At 33.7% G+C, this 16,420-nt stretch overlaps 3 protein-coding genes and 1 long non-coding RNA gene across 4 annotated transcripts; 3 read left to right on the plus strand and 1 right to left on the minus strand.

Annotated features, from left to right (window-relative positions):
• The first annotated feature begins 942 nt into the window (after positions 1-942).
• On the plus strand, positions 943-4,162 carry LOC111496168 (probable inactive purple acid phosphatase 28). The gene is made up of 4 exons (XM_023146514.1): positions 943-1,228; positions 1,336-1,483; positions 2,816-3,240; positions 3,469-4,162. Exons 1-4 carry the CDS (start codon positions 1,043-1,045, stop codon positions 3,934-3,936), a joined length of 1,227 nt encoding a protein of 408 aa, XP_023002282.1. The 5' UTR covers positions 943-1,042; the 3' UTR covers positions 3,937-4,162.
• Positions 4,163-7,127: 2,965 nt separating this feature from the next.
• Positions 7,128-10,608, minus strand: LOC111496190. The gene is made up of 2 exons (XR_002720428.1): positions 10,429-10,608; positions 7,128-7,329 (listed from the first exon to the last, which is right to left on the minus strand). It is a non-coding gene; the product is annotated as an uncharacterized LOC111496190 (long non-coding RNA).
• Positions 8,348-12,844, plus strand: LOC111496181 (protein SMAX1-LIKE 4-like). The gene is made up of 3 exons (XM_023146540.1): positions 8,348-10,019; positions 10,482-10,692; positions 11,187-12,844. The coding sequence occupies exons 1-3, from the start codon at positions 8,683-8,685 to the stop codon at positions 12,705-12,707; spliced, it is 3,069 nt and encodes a 1,022-aa protein (XP_023002308.1). The 5' UTR covers positions 8,348-8,682; the 3' UTR covers positions 12,708-12,844.
• Positions 12,845-14,835: 1,991 nt separating this feature from the next.
• On the plus strand, positions 14,836-15,538 carry LOC111498677. Its single transcript, XM_023150018.1, has one exon. The coding sequence runs from the start codon at positions 15,010-15,012 to the stop codon at positions 15,214-15,216; it is 207 nt and encodes a 68-aa protein (XP_023005786.1). The 5' UTR covers positions 14,836-15,009; the 3' UTR covers positions 15,217-15,538.
• The last annotated feature ends 882 nt before the right edge of the window (positions 15,539-16,420 follow it).

The following is a 16,420-nucleotide window of genomic DNA, read 5'->3' on the forward strand; positions in this document are numbered from 1 at the left end:
GACAATATTTTCTAGCAGTAAACTTGGACGATTACATGTTATTCAAGAGTGAATCTATTTTAATTTTTGTACTTAAACATTTAAATTTAGTCTTAAATTTAGTTTTTTTTTTTTTTTTTTTTTTTTTTTTTTTTTTTTTTTTTTTTTTTTTTTTTTNTGGTGGATTTGGACTGTTACAATTGGTATTCTAGCCAGATACCAAGTAGTGTGCTAGCGAGGACCTTATCTTCTAAAGAGGTGGATTGTGAGATATTAAACGTACTTTAAAAATCATGAAGGTGATGACCATACATAATAGGCCAAAACAGACAATATTTTCTAGCAGTAAACTTGGACGATTACATGTTATTCAAGAGTGAATCTATTTTAATTTTTGTACTTAAACATTTAAATTTAGTCTTAAATTTAGTTTTTTTTTTTTTTTTTTTTTTTTTTGTTTGAAATCAAACTTTATAAAAATAATAATAATAATTTTTGTTATATAAAAAACAGTTAATGTGTTTTCAAAATCTATAGGAAAATATGATAATTAGTTAAAGATTTATTGAGAATAGATTAATAAATTTAGACATTTGTTAGTTATATATTGATTTATATTGAAGTTAATTAAATATTTTTTTAAAAAAATTATATTTAATTACGACAAAAAAAAATATTGCATTTATAATTTCAAGAGTACACATTGGCAAACATCTTGGGAGAATGGAGTCTACTTTTTTTAAATTCCAATTTTGTTTTTGGAAAAATTGGAGGCCCACTAGGCCCACTAGCCTAGTGGTTAGTTGTCTGGGCCTTTTCTGTTTTTTAAATGGACGGGCCCACTTAATCAGGCCCATGGAAAACTTTTTGTAGGTGGGTTGGGCCTAATGGGCCACAGTATCTCAACAAATCCCAGACTATTATCCATTTGTATAAATAGTCATCTTTCTTCCCGTCTCTTTCGGAATAACATTGAATCTTCAAAAGGAACGAAACACTTAAGTGGATCGAAAACCTATGAATCAGTTTGAACTTCGAAATTCTCTGCTTCCACTGGAAACGAATGGAATTTTTGGCGGATAAATGGAAGGTTTCGATTCTCTATCTTGGATTTATCTATTCGATTATCTTTCTCCTTCATTCTCTCGTTTTCCAGAAGTTACTTCTAGGATATGAACCTGTTCGCATCAAGAGGAACTCGGATCTTCCTCTCCGTTTCCGTTCCGATGGAACCTTCAAGATTCTCCAGGTTTGCATTCTGTTTTACTTTTTATTTGAAGTTTAAGGTTATTGTGATGGGATTTTTTTTTTTTTATTTTTATAAAATGGAGCTGATATTTTTGTTTGGGTTGTAAGGTGGCCGATATGCATTTTGCGAATGGAGTTAATTCGCGGTGTCGGGATATGATGGATTCGGAGTTCAAATACTGTTCGGATCTTAATACGACGCGGTTTTTCAAGAGGATGGTTGATGCTGAAAAGCCTGATTTCATTGCATTTACAGGTTATTTTTTTAACCCTACTGTTGTTTTCACGCTTTGATCGTTTTTATTCTTTCATTTTCTGTGTTTTGAAGTTCTCTTAGTGTCATCTCACTGGATTTGGTATAGGCAGTATAGTCTGTATTTTCTGATTCTTGTCATTCTTTGTATTCGTCCCCATTTGAATGTCTTTAAAATTCTTTTGACTGTGGATAGTTTAACTTCACATTGAAGAACCGCACAAAAAAACTATTGGAATCTATATTGGCCATCCATATTTCTTTTGTTACTAAATGCTATTGTTTATGCAAATTGATGATGCCTTTATCTTTCTTGTTGATGGGTGTGCGTAGTTGTCATTTGAGATTTGATCTTCTTGTCTAGGAAATAGAATAGGATGAAAAAGAGTTGGATCAGCATTTTGTTGGAAAGAAGAAGTTTTTACTTTGAATGGGTAAGAGTCGATTCATTAAATAAAAGGGTGAATATAAACTGAGGAGGGCACACACAAGGACTATTTCTCTGTAAAAAAGAATGAAGCCATGTAGCTTCAGCTACGGTGAGAGGTATTGCTTTCCTGATGTATAGCAGATTTTTTTAAAATCAAAATTTGGAGAAAAGGAATAGTTGGAGGGTTAATTTTAGTAAAACTTTGCAACAAGTCTTGATAACTTTGTAGACGGATGATATGGCATTAATTCAGTGGCGTCAAACTTGAGCTAGAAATTCAAGAGGTTTAAGGTCTAATTAATTTTATTAGCTATGCCAAAGACTTCATAAAATACTTCTAAGGTATATCATCTATGATGTTCCAAATCTTTATTCCTGGCCATAATCCAGCCTTTCAATCATAGTAATTAGACTTGAAAAGGGGATTTTAATCTTTAAGATACTTTGGAGGTAGGCTGGTGGTCCCAGAATGAGGTTGCCTGCCCGAAGAAATGACGTCGTCTTAATTAATCATATAAGATGAAAACCTATCCTTGGTGTAAGAAAATTTTCTTGCCTGTTCTGTTTTTAAGTATTGTTTGCTGGTCTTCACATGAAGGAGAACTCTAGTAATCAGACCGACCAGAATGCAATAGTACATCTCTAATATAATAATACATTTTGTTCATGGGATGTTATTGTTTCTTTTTTAGCACTTTGCTGAACATATGTTTTAACCCTTTTCATGTTAGCCGAACCAATAATTTAGAGGTAGTTTGATCCAAATTTCTTGAAGAAAATCTCCTTTTTGTTCCTTGTGTTACTCTAACGTTTAGCTTCTTACTCTTTTGGGTTATAATTGTATGGAACTTTTGAGTTTGTATTGTCATTGTGTGAAACTAATCTGAACTTAGTTTCCTGATCAGGTGACAACATATTTGGGCCAAGTACTTCTGATGCTGCCGAATCTTTGTTTAGAGTTTTTGGTCCTGTTATTGAATATCAAATTCCATGGGCGGCCATTTTGGGGAACCATGATCAAGAGTCTACAATGACTCGAGAAGAGTTAATGTCTTTCATTTCCCTCATGGATTATTCAGTATCACAGACCAACCCACAACTCAGCCACTTTCCTTCAACTGGAAATCAGATTTTACAAAACATCGATGGTTTTGGGAATTATGATATCAATGTATATGGTGCTCCGGGTTCTTATTTGGCGAATTCCAGCATCCTCAATCTTTACTTTCTGGACAGTGGAGATAGAGATATAGTGCAAGGAGCCCAAACATATGGATGGATCAAGGAATCGCAGCTTCAGTGGCTCAGAGACGTTTCTCAAAGATTTCAGGTATGATAGAATATGGTTTAGGTTTTCTTATCTGAAAAGGTCACCTTTGTGGTGCCTTTTTTTTTATTATTTTTTAATTTATGATTATCAAAATGTGTCTTGTTTTATTTATTTATCTCTCTCGGAAGCTAGAAAATAAATGTTGGTTCTGGTATTTATTGCAATTCCCAGATGGGATATTTCCTAGATTTAGATTTCATTAACATGTTGCAGGTCACACACTAACAGGGCACAAATCGGGACCTTTTTCCCTCAACGGATGCTTCTTCCCAAGGGAAGCCTCCAGCCCTGACGTTTTTTCACATACCAATCCCAGAAGTTCGGGATCTTTATTATAGAAAGATCGTTGGCCAATTTCAGGAGGGCGTGGCATGTTCTTCAGTGAACTCGGGAGTTTTACAAAACTTAGTCGCCATGGGAGATGTGAAAGCTGTGTTCATGGGTCATGACCATTCCAATGATTTCTGCGGGAATCTTGATGGAATATGGTTTTGTTATGGTGGAGGGTTTGGATATCATGGATACGGAAGGCCCGGGTGGTCGAGGAGAGGTCGGGTGATCGTGGCAGAACTTGCTAAGGGCGAGAGGAGCTGGATGGGAGTTGAGAGGATCAGGACATGGAAGCGACTAGACGACGAAAAGCTGACCAAGATCGATGAACAAATTCTGTGGGAACGTGAACAATCAGCTCAATAAGTGTGCTTCTTGTTTGTATTACTCTGCATTCCAACCCAACCATGTTTGTACCATACATTTGTGTCACTATGAACAGGAGGATCTTTGTACTCTAGAATGCTGAGATATTGTATTTGTCAAGAGGATTGTAATTTAAGGCATTATGTTTCATTACTTGGAACGATTAAAGCTCGGTTGAGCCTTGCTTGCTTTTTTCTAATATGTTATTGAGAAAATTTGAATTTTTGATCCGTCAAACTATGCAGAAGACCGGTACAGATAATCGGATCGGAAATTACTTTTTCAATATTTACCATAAATTGAAAAGTGAAAAAAGAGGATGAAAAGCACATAAAGGGTAATTAAAGTGGTGTGAAAAAACGTGCTAATAATATATTCAAAGCACAGATGTATAAGGCGATTGAAAGTTGATGTTAAATTGTTTTTATTCAACGGTCGTATCCTTACGAAGTTCCACAGCAAATTTATTTTAAAATTGTTTTAAAATAAGTTGCATTTTTTAAGAAGAAAAAGAACCTTGATGTTAGAAAAAGAAAAGCATTTAAAATAAAAAGAAATTAAAAATAAAAATAAAGGGGCTCCCAAAAGAGGAATAGAGGACAGAACATAATGATGAAAACGATCATTCAGTAGCTAACCCCTAAAATTCCCATGCAATAGCTGCAAAGAATTTGAAACTGATGAAAGCTGCCTTCAAGAATTTTTATTATTTTTTTTTATAAATAAAATAAAATTTTCATTAAAAAAATGAAATATTCAGAATCTTTAGTGATCGAAAGTGATGGGTTTTGCAGTGGACATTGCGAATCCAAAGGTTACTTCAAAAGGTGAGCCCAGAGAGATCCATAGAGGCTGCTGGATCGACCTTTTCATGTGCCTGTTTTTTATAAATATATATATATATATATATATATATATATATATTATATAAATTCTAAATATACATCTTTTTTGTATATTTTTTTTAAAATTAGTGCCATTACTTTAATAAAGCTTAATTTCTATGATTTGAATATTCTTCCTCACTTATTTTCATAACTGTAATTTTAATGTGAAAAAGATTTTGCTGTCATCAAATTTATATGGTAGTTTCAAATAATCTCTTGTTTCTGTAGATTCCAAATTTCATTTTGACAACCATAATATTCTTTTTCTTTTAGAATTAAAATATTCAATATCTCTTACTCTTCTCTATATAAATTTCAACGAAACCGAACTAAATCTAAATGTAAGAAATAAATGACATCTTAACATATATGATTATCTTGATTAATACTAAAACTTCTTACAAACAAATATTTTTGGAGAATGAAGTTATTAGGCTTAACTAGGTGATCTACAATAACATATACTAAATACTAAATGATATCTAATGTTTAGGTAGTTCTTAATTTGGCCTTAATCTTTTGAAATGCTCAAAGCACGTACTCTCTCCTAAAGAAATGACTTTTAATGTATATAGAAGTACTACGTCAAAATATTCAAATATGTTAACAAAAAGAATGGTTGGACATAAAGCCTCAATAAGTGGCCTTTTAAGCCGAGAATCGAATCTTAGGGCTCAATCCTAGAAGGGTGGTGTACCAATCTAGAGTATAGCAAAGGTAGAGAGAATTTTGAGTATAGCGAGATCAATAATTCAATGACCAATTAGCTTTTTATCGGAACATAGTAAAGGGTTTAATGAAATAATAAAAAATTTTAAAAGATTAAGTTCTATAAATTAAAAAAAATGCATATGTTGATTAAATGATATGAAGGGTAAAAAAGTGACATTTTAGAAAATTATTATTATGATGATTATTATGATGTTGTTGAAATATAAGGTAGTGACATATAGTGAGTATATATGCATACTTTAAATCTTTATAAGACATAAATGATGAAAAGCATTGAAAAACTTTTGTTTCTTCAAAAAAGAAAAACATTGAAACTTTTGTGTTCAAGTTGACAGTCAAATGTTAGTAATAAATAGAATAAAATTTTTCCTTCCTTTCAGCATTAAATGCTATTCTCAAGAATTTGTTGCTTAGTAATTTACTATTCAAGTTTATGCTTTGAATCGAAGAAATTGAAAGTTGAAGTTATAATTGACGTATCAAACCATACTTAAAGATTAAAAAAAAAAAAAAAATCAAACTTTTCAATATTTATAAAGATTTATTCGTCAAATTTATTATTCTTAATAAAAGAAAAAAGAAAAAAGAAATGAAGAGAAACTGGCCATTGGGATGTGAGATCTAAGAATTGGAGGCTATGGGAGAAGTTGCTATGGATTTTTCCAAATGAATAACTTTTGATTAATGTTGACAATCTGTAGTGTTAAATGCAGACCAAATCATTAAGATTTTCAGAAAGAAATGGAAATTGAACAATCTTAGACTCCATCTTCTGCCATTGGATCATAAAATTATAAAGGGAAATTGATACTTTTCTTGTAGGCAGAGCAAATCAATTAATAATAAGTTTTTCTAAATTTTCAGCATAATGTTCCAATGATTTTCAACAAACAACTTTTGTATCCTTTTCTTTCTTTCTTTCTTTCTTTCTTTCTTTCTTAAAACCCTAATAGATCATGTTTCAATGATTTCTAAAATTCCAGTCATTCAAACACACTCCTCTTTTTTTGGAGCATTATGCATTAAAACTTGAATACCAGCTATAGTAAGGGTAAACACAAATCCACTTTTAAAAAAGTGGAAACATTTCAAAATGTAAGTTGACAAGAAAAAAAAGGGGGGGGATTCTACAACGAATATTGACGTTGTTGAAGGATCCAAAGTGTATGGATAAAGTGAAAATTATGAATGGGAAAGCTAAGGTTTTGCATGGGGATTAATGTGGGAAGAGATTTTATGAGTTTGACTATGAAAGTGAGAGCTTGAATATGGAGGCAGATTAAAGTGTGGTCAGAAGGATGTGTATTAGCGTCTTGGAGACCCATATTTGGAACGCCATCGCCTTCACTTTTGACTCTAAAAGCGGCCTTCTGGCCTCTGGGTTTTGTTCTTCTTTGCTTATAATTTTCAAAAACTAAGTGTTGAGAATGTTTGAATCTTGTCTTAGTGGAAATGAGTCGGTGCTCTTTAATTTTTGTTCTTTTCTTTGAGATCCTAATAGTTTCTGTCTTCGTTCTCTTTTTGTATCCTACGTGTTTTTTCTACAACTAAATATAATAATAGAGTCAAATGGTGGTTTCATGCACTCATACATATCAAAGAAAAAATGGCAATGTTCGAAATAAGTTGAAAGTCTAACCTTGATCCTCCAAGTTGTATGGTAAGCAATGAAAAGTGTTGAGGTCTCTTTGGTTTTTATTTCATCTTTGACGGGTTGTCTCATCTAAAGTGGATGAAGTCTTTCCATATGCGTAGTGTAGTGAGGTGGAGAGGCCTGTTACCACAAACAAATATTAAAAAGAAAAGTTGATATATAGCTATGAAGTTGTTTGAGAAAAAACATATCCAAACAATGTAAAGCAGCATAAACAGTAAATTCAAGAGAGAGAGAGAGAGAGGTGTGGAATAAAAGGGTTTGTTCACTACTCTACCAGAATATTTGGTAAGACGCAAAACCCTTTTAATTGTTCTTTCTCGACAACATTCCAACATTCTGCATCTTTTATTACATATAAAGAACACACTGATAATTAAACATTGAATGAACGAAAGTGAAAAAGTGAAAGAAAAAAAGAAAAAAGAAATGCAAAAATATCCCATCACATTCCCCTCTTCCTTCCTTTAAGCCTTTAGTCGTACCTCTTTTGAATTCCTGCTCTCCTCCCTTCCTCTTTCCTTCCTTCTTTCAAAGGCTGATGTGTAAAATTCAAACGCTCATTTTCTCTCTCCCCCAATAAAGCTCCTACCAATGTGAATCCCATCTCCATGGACCCCTCCCTTCTCATCAAATATTCATTCATTTTAAACAAAAGAACTTGCACCATATCATAAAGGGCTTCATCACTAATCACATACAATCATCACGTTTTGATTCCTCTGACATAATAATGCAAATATTATATATTTTTATCTATTGATTGATTCTAACTTTTCCTTTTAATTAATTCCATCATTCATCTTTACACGTTTGTTTTCTTCCATTTAATTCGTACCTGAATTATCTAAGTTTTTTATGGTTGGGGGTTGTTCTTTTCGTTTAAAACAAAAGAGGTTAGGATTAACTGTTAAATTTTTGTCGTTAGTAAATCATGTTTCAATAAGGTGGGGGTTGGTTGTGAAAATCCAAAGTTACTTGGAAAAGTGGGGAAAATAACAGGAGAAATAGAGGAGAGTGGTAAGTTAAAAGAAATCAATGAGGTTGAAGAGATGACACATGGAAAGACAGCCTAAAAGGGGGAGAAGCCAAAACAGAAGGATTGCTTACCAAAACAAAACAGGAGAGAAGTTAGTATAAAAAGAAAGGGATTTGGTTCAGTCTCGTCTTTCTAAACCATAACTCAACTCAACTCAACTCAGCCTTCAACATCTTCTCTCTCCACATCCTAATAACTCACTCTCAACTCAACATCAACTCCAGGTACTGGATGGTCCATTTATCCGCTGCTTCACTTCCAAGTACTTTCAGTGAGAAGACTCCCAGCTTTAAGAAAGCCTCTGCAAATTGAGAGAGTTCACTGAACTAAAGAAAGATAAAGGAAGAAAGGAACTCATTTTTCTTTTCTTAGCTTACGGCCAAGAGTTCTTTGACAAGGGTAACACTTGGTGGGGGTGGGATTTCGAGTCAGTGATGCGATCAGGAGGTTGTGCTGCAAATCAGACCTTCACACCAGAGGCTGCTTCAGTGCTGAAGCAATCTCTGAGCTTGGCGAGAAGGAGAGGCCATGCTCAGCTTACTCCTCTCCATGTGGCTGTTACTTTATTCAGCTCAAGGAGTAGTAGCCTCTTAAGGCAAGCATGTCTAAAGTCTCAACCAAATCAAACTTCTCATCCTCTCCACTGCAGAGCTCTTGAGCTTTGTTTCAATGTGGCTCTCAATAGACTCCCAACTACACCAGGTCCACTTTTTCATGGCCAACCTTCTCTATCAAATGCACTTATTGCAGCACTCAAAAGAGCTCAAGCAAACCAGCGAAGGGGCTGTCTAGAGCAGCAGCAGCAGCAGCAACAACAACAACATCAGCCAGTTTTAGCCATTAAGGTAGAATTGGAGCAGCTTATAATCTCCATTTTGGATGACCCAAGTGTCAGTAGGGTTATGAGAGAGGCCGGGTTTTCCAGTACTCTTGTTAAGAGTAACTTAGAGGATTCCTCAGTTTCCTCTGTTTTTCACTGTTATGGGAGCTCTGGTGGCATCTTCTCTTCGCCCTCTTCACCTTCTCGCAATGATCAACATTCTGATCAAAGAGATAACATGATTTTTAATCCAGGGGATTTTTGGCAGACCAATTTCTTGAATCGCTCTTCTGAGCAAAACCCACTTTCTTTTTCCCCACAAAAGAGAGTATCCAGCACTAACGCAATTGCTGAATCTGCTTCTTCTTTAAAGCTAGATATCAAGCTGGTGTTTGAGGCAATGCTTGGGAGAAAAAGAAAGAATACTGTCATCATAGGTGATTCTATCACAATAATTGAAGGTGTAATTTCAGAGCTTATGGGGAGAGTAGCAAGAGGAGAGGTTCCTAATGAACTAAAATCAACCAAATTTATTGATTTTTTGATGTCCCCTGATTCGTTGAGCTCCATGAAAAGAGAAGACATTGAAATGAAGGTGACAGAGTTGAGAAGGAACATTGATTCCCTAGCATCAAGAGGGTGGGGAGCCATAATATATACAGGAGATTTGAAATGGATGGTTGAAACCGATGTTATAGAAAGAGAGGAAAGTAGTTTCTCCAACAAAGAACCTTCTGATTATAGCCAAATTGATCACGTAATTGAAGAAATTGCTAGGTTAATATCTTTCCATGGAATTTCTCGCACAAAGTTGTGGCTAGTGGGCACAGCAAGTTATCAGACTTACATGAGATGTCAAATGAGACAGCCAACTCTCGAGACTCGGTGGGATCTCCAAGCTGTTCCTGTTCCCTCGGATGGGGCACTAGGCTTAAGCCTCCACAGTTTCAGGTATGTATTTCTTTCTCATTCATGAAGATTCTCTTTTGGATTTTCTGAAGTTTTTGTTTGGAAACAATTCGTTTGTTATGATATCATAACGGCTAGATCTTTGATTGGATCACATGTAGTGATGTCCTCTGAGGCTGACAATAGGTCGACGTTGGAATATTTTTACATTGTCGCCATGCCTTCGACTCCCCCTCACATGTGATCCATCTTAAGATAATCAGGAAACGGGTGAAAACCCTTCTAAATAGACTAACTTTCCATAAGTCATGTGTTCCATTATGTATATTAGTTCAGAGTTTATACTAAATAAATAGGCAGAGTAAGATAATAAATCAATTGGCAGAGTAAGATAGTAAATCTTTACTTGTGTGCAAACATATTTCAAACGAATAATTCCGTAAAGCCATACCTACTTGCAGCACAAAGATAGCTCATGACTCAATGATCTTGCTTGTTTTGCAGTCTTCATGGCTCGAGGATGCCTTTCTCCCAGAACCCATCACAAGTATGGGAAACAAAGCCATTCAGTATTGCTAAAGAGAGCCAGGACAAACTCACTTGCTGCGACTGCTCTTCCAATCCTGATAAGGAAGCTCAGCAATTAAAATCAAGCCATCAGAAAGAGTTACCTTCCTGGCTGCAGCCCTTCAGCACCCAAATATCCCACCTTAAGGTACAAATCTATAACCAATCTCTTCCATGAAGAACTAGACTCATAGATGAAATGTCATGTGGAGAGTACCAATAGAATTGAGTTGGTTCAATCAATTCAATTCACTAATGTTGATTGATTTAGTTTTGGTTTATACAAATTTTTTATGTTGGTTTAATCATTCTTTTGGGTAGTGGATTTCAGTTGGCTCAAGTTTGATATTTAAGGAATTTGATATTCAACCAATAACCGTCTCACTTAAACCCACCAATAACATGGGATCCAGGCATTTTTTTGTATCCATTTTCTCAAAATTGAAGAAACGGTTTCAGATGGACATTGGATGAGAACTCGTTCAACTCTGTTCCATGTAGAATTTTATTCAAGAAGTTAAAACATTGTGATCAATTTTCATTTGCAATTTGGGTTTCAGCCTCTTTGATCTTAACCAAATACCACTCAAAAGATTGGTCTTAACTTAACATCTCAACATGTTTACTTTTTTGTGTCCTCAGAGTCAGGAGAAATCCACATTGCACAGCAATGAAAGTTCCAGTGGAAGTAACTTCCTTAGTTCTTGGCCACATCCATTTTCGACCAGGAACAGCATCTTCCAAGATTCAAATACAATCTGCTTCACTGAACCAGCAGTGAAAGCGTCAAGAAGTACAAATCAGATGCTTCGGTTTAGGCGGCAACAATCCTGCATAACTGAGTTCAATTTCGACAGTGAAAAGCATAAATATCAGGATGCAACACCAAGTTTGGATTGTCTCAAGAACATGGAAGAAGATAACAAGGAAGTAAACATTTCTCTCTCTTTAGGTGACTCACTGTTCAAAGATCCAAAGAAATTGGCAATTACGAAGAAGAGTGAAGGAATGACACAAAGAGATCATCTGAGCAAATCATTGCAAGAGAACGTACCATGGCAATCAGAAATCATTCCTTCAGTAGCTGAAGCGCTGAGTAGTTTCAAATCAACAAATAAAGAAATCTCTTGGATAATGATAGAAGGAGATGACCAGATTGGCAAAAGAAGGTTAGCTCGAGCAATTGCGGAATCAATTTTCGGGTCTACTGAACTACTCTGCAAGCTAAATGCGAGAGGTAACAATGAGGCAACTCCACCTTCTCAAGTCCTCGAAAATGTCATGAAAACACAAGAAAAACTAGTAGTATTAGTTGAAGACATCGATCAGGCAGATACTCAACTCATGAAGTTCCTAGCAGATGGATTCCATGATGGAAAATTCGGAGGAATAGATGAAAAAGATGAAACGACACGCCAAATCCTAATCATTTTGACCAGAGGTGAAGGAAAAGATAAGAATACTGATTCCATAATCCCAATGGCACTGAATATCGCCATTAACTCTGGTTTTGGAGCGCTTAGTTTAGACCAAAAGCGAAGAGCCGAATGGGAATCCCCAAACAACACAAAGCATCAAAGAATAATCAAAGAAGAGGAAGAAGACACAAACCTTACCATCGAAACAGCGAAAATCAACGGAAGCTTATCGAGGCAATCAAGCTCGAACAAACTCGACCTAAACCTCGAAGCAGATGAAGACGAAGAACCAGAAGAAAAAACAGAGGACAGCATACTTCTCGCCGCCGATCCAGAATCCGCATCATACAACCTCCAAATCGAGAAGAAATTTCTCCAGTCGATTCCGAACCGCTTCGTTTTCAACCAAACCCCGTCATCAAGAAGAGAGCAGAGAGAATCATTCAAGTCCAAGATCATCCGATCATTCGAAGGGATCTTCGGGTCGCAAACACAGGCGAATTTCAGCGTGGAAGAGAGAGTATTGGAAGCAATTTCATCAAGGTCCGATTCTTTCGTGAACAGCGTGTTTGAGAAATGGTTGACGGAGATTTTGGAAAAGAGCTTGCGAGGCGTGGGATTTGGCGGGCAAGAAGGCGCCGACGTGAGGCTGAATTTGGGCGGGAAGGAAGATGAAGGCGCCATTGAAAATGGATTCATGGGCTCATCTCTGCCCCAAATCATAAGGCTTTCTTTCATGGATTGAATCGTATTTGGGCTTCTTCTTCTTCTTCTTCTTTAACTGATCCATTTAAACCCAAAATGTTTTCTGTAATTCTTTTTTTTTTTTCCTTTAATCTTATTAATGTTTTTTTTTTTTCCCTCTCACCATGGGTAATCCTTGAGAAAGAAATTCCTTCTATGAGTTTTTATATTTTAAATATTTTAAGAAATTTTTTTAGATATTCAACTGTAATAGATTTTTCATTTAAACCCAAATGTCATTCGCCAAATATAAATTATAAAATTAAGTAAAAATATTTATTTTCAATTATTTTAAACATTTATTAATTATTTAATATTTTTATTAAGACGTGATTTCGATTAATTCATGTATTTTTTTAATATATTTATTTATTTATTGTAATTTAACAAAATTACGATAATTTCAGATTTTCTTTAAAAAAAAAAAGGTTTACAAAGAAAGAATCTGACTTACTTTGCTTTTTAGTGCACGTGAAGTGATGGGCATTTTTTTGTATTTTATTACTGTTAGCATACCATTTCCCCATATATTCACCTGTTTTTTTTTTTTTAAATATAAGGTACGTATTTATTTTAGCCTATAGTATAATATTGATTTTTATTAAACTATTACACCTAATTTCTTGACTTAAATTTTGTTGGTAGGTGTCTGTATAATCTTTTGGACTTATATTTAATATTTATGACTGATGGATGTGCCCCCATGTGAAATTTTGTACAATCTTATTAATTATTATTAATATTCATGAATTTGTAGATTAGGTAATTGACTGAAATAGCCATAAATAATATAAAAGGGTTGTGGAACAAGTCCAATTATTTACCCTTTAATATTAATTTTAAAATTATTAAAATATAAAATATAAAATAAAAAATGTAAATTAAAGAGATATTTTAATGTCTCGTATCTCTCTTGTGATTTTATATTTAATAATCTATTTTCTCATTTAAAAAAAAAAAAAAAAAGCAGTAAAGTCCAAACAATTAATAATCCCCAACATAATAATAAATTGTCGTTTTTTCCTAAATGGCAAATGACCTGGCGGACGCTCTGATCCTGAGTCACAGGTGGCTTTTAGGAAACCTGAATAATAATTATTATTTTATTATTTTTTCGTGAAATGAAAATAGCAGAAAGAAGGGGAAAAATGGGTCATTTTCCAACGGATCGCTGAGTTGGTAATGGCTATAAAATCCTAGAGGGTTACGCTTCTTTATTTTTATAGTAATGCGTGACGTGGATTTCCCCGTGCCTACGTGGAAATTCCCTTCCGACAACGACGCCACGTAATGAATCTGTTTCAATTTGGTTTTTTCTTTCGTTTTTATTTTTTAGAAAGTTACCTTTTTGCTCTTACTTTTGTTTTATTATTCTGATTTTTACTGTATTCCGTTTTTAGCGTTAAATTCTACTTTTCAAATTTGGGATTTCTATTATTTTAGTTGCTTTCACGTGATTTTTTTTTTTAATTATATTTTTTTTTTTCAATTTTTATCATTTCACTTTTAAAAAATACTCATATTAATTATTCGTACATAACATTGCCACCTAATATTTACTTATAAATAATATTAAAAATAAATTAGAAATATTATTAGATCTCGTGTTTAAATAATAATTTAATTAGTAGAATTATTGGATCTAATTAAATAATCGTGAAACATATGATAAATACCGAGATGTTCATCTACATTACTTTATGACTAGGAAATAATTGAAATTGTTAGCCTATAAATTAGACTAATCGATTATAATTGTCATTTTTTTTATATATTTAAAGTAAAATGATTATTTTTATATTTATTTTATTGTTTTTTATTTTTCATTATAAATAAATGATGAAATTTTGAAGTTAGTTTCTTATTTGATAAATATTTGTATTTAAGATAAAACCTAATGTAATAAATTAATTTAAACTCAATTAATTAAATTAATTATTTTGTAATATTTGTATTTTATTTACGTGTGAAATTAGTTATATAAATAATTTGAATTCGTCAATGAAAGTTAAATTCAATGATATTTTGTATTATTTGACCTTAATTTTGAAATTTTAAAAAGATTTAAAACCTGAGAAATATCAATATTGATATTTATTTATTCTTTCAGTCACGAACGCGAACTCTCTATGTATATAAACACCGATTTCCGTCTCTCTGCTTTTAAAAAGTGCTCATCGCGTTGCGCACAATCTTTGCCTTTTCTCTTCTCTCTCTTTCCACTTTCCGATTTCCCCTGACATCGCTCCGCCGCGGAACCTCATTCCGTCGCTGCAGAAGGAATACACAGAGACCGGTAAAGAATGTGGCTCGCATGCGTATGGGAAGAGAAGGAGCAAGAGCTCGGAAGACAACAAGCGCCAGGAACTTGCCCTTTCTGTCGAGGCAAAGTGTACGCCATTGACGTCGAAAGACAATGGAAGCTCTGTTGCCTCCCTCTGTGCCTCAAGATCAAGAGGAAATATCTCTGTACTCTCTGCTCTCGCCGCCTCGAATTGTGCCACTGGTAATTCATTCTCGAATATAAAGTTAGGTCTCGAATCTCTTCGAACCGTTCGATTTATCGATTCGTCGTTCCTCATTTGAGCCGATGCTCGTAATTTGTGTTCCGGTTCTTCCGTGATGTGTTTGATTGAGTTTTGGTGAAACGGATCAGTATCGCGATTTGGATCTGACTCGAATTAGATGCACCTAATCGTTGTTTTTTTGCTTTTTGTACAGTATCGAAAAAACTGTAGTTAAGAGGAAAACCTCTCTTCGGCATCTGCAAGTGTTTTTTTCCGTTCTTATTTTGTTTAATTATATTATTTGAAATCCTTCTGTTTCTTAGTTCTTCGATGATTTTATGCTTGAATATGCAGTTACATGACATTTTATGCGATTGATTTTCATTTTTGTTCCGATTTGGGCGCTGGAGTATTATAGAATATTCATATTTAGCTTTCAAGAGTATATGCAACAAAAAAAGAAAAGAAAAATAGAACGTTTTGCTAGAAATTCCTAAAATTATGGCATTAGGATCAATTAGTACATGCCTTTTTGGAGATTCTCCAAAAGTGTTTTGATTTTGTTTCCATTTGTGTAGTCTTGAAACCTTCTCTGGTTATCTGTATGACATATTATGAAGAATAACTATATTTATTTTGTGTGAATTTCTTAGTAATTACGATAACATTTATGATATGATATAATATCTCAAAATACAAGAAAAGAAGAAAAATGTAAAGGCCTATGAAATCAACCTAAAGTTTGATTGATGGAAATATATTTCAATTGAAAAATAAAATGAAGCTTAATACATTTAGGTAAGATTTCATTTAATATTGTATTGGCAACCTATCGTTTATGTTATCCACAAGGATTTTGGTCAACAAAGATAATTAAATAAAGAAAGAAATATTAGATTTGGGTACATCAACATTTACTTTGACCCAAACATTTAAACACATTTTCTTTGTTGAACATATGGTTTTTTAAGGGTCAATTGTTTTTCCTATATATATATATATTAAAACAAAGTTGAATTCAAGTCTCTTTTTCCGTTTTAAATAAATTATTTGAGGAGATTTTAATTGCAACAATCTCGTAATTTCAGAATTTAATTTATATAATTATAAGGGTATAGATAGATATGTGTTTAAATTTAATAAACAATTTTCAATATTATTGAGAATATTTATATCATACTCCATTTATTGCTTGGCACACGCAAAT

The sequence above is a fragment of the Cucurbita maxima genome, unplaced genomic scaffold (genome assembly GCF_002738345.1).
Source record: "Cucurbita maxima cultivar Rimu unplaced genomic scaffold, Cmax_1.0 Cma_Scf00002, whole genome shotgun sequence".
NCBI lineage: Eukaryota > Viridiplantae > Streptophyta > Magnoliopsida > Cucurbitales > Cucurbitaceae > Cucurbita > Cucurbita maxima.

Bases quoted from the DNA above. Each gene is read 5' to 3' on its own strand.
- LOC111496181 (XM_023146540.1), top strand. From the start codon at position 8,683: ATGCGATCAGGAGGTTGTGCTGCAAATCAGACCTTCACACCAGAGGCT. The intron at 10,020-10,481 runs GTATGTATTTCT...CTTGTTTTGCAG, and splicing joins TTAAGCCTCCACAGTTTCAG to TCTTCATGGCTCGAGGATGC. The intron at 10,693-11,186 runs GTACAAATCTAT...TTGTGTCCTCAG, and splicing joins CCCAAATATCCCACCTTAAG to AGTCAGGAGAAATCCACATT.
- LOC111498677 (XM_023150018.1), top strand. From the start codon at position 15,010: ATGTGGCTCGCATGCGTATGGGAAGAGAAGGAGCAAGAGCTCGGAAGA.
- LOC111496168 (XM_023146514.1), top strand. From the start codon at position 1,043: ATGGAATTTTTGGCGGATAAATGGAAGGTTTCGATTCTCTATCTTGGA. The intron at 1,229-1,335 runs GTTTGCATTCTG...TTGGGTTGTAAG, and splicing joins GAACCTTCAAGATTCTCCAG to GTGGCCGATATGCATTTTGC. The intron at 3,241-3,468 runs GTATGATAGAAT...ACACACTAACAG, and splicing joins ACGTTTCTCAAAGATTTCAG to GGCACAAATCGGGACCTTTT.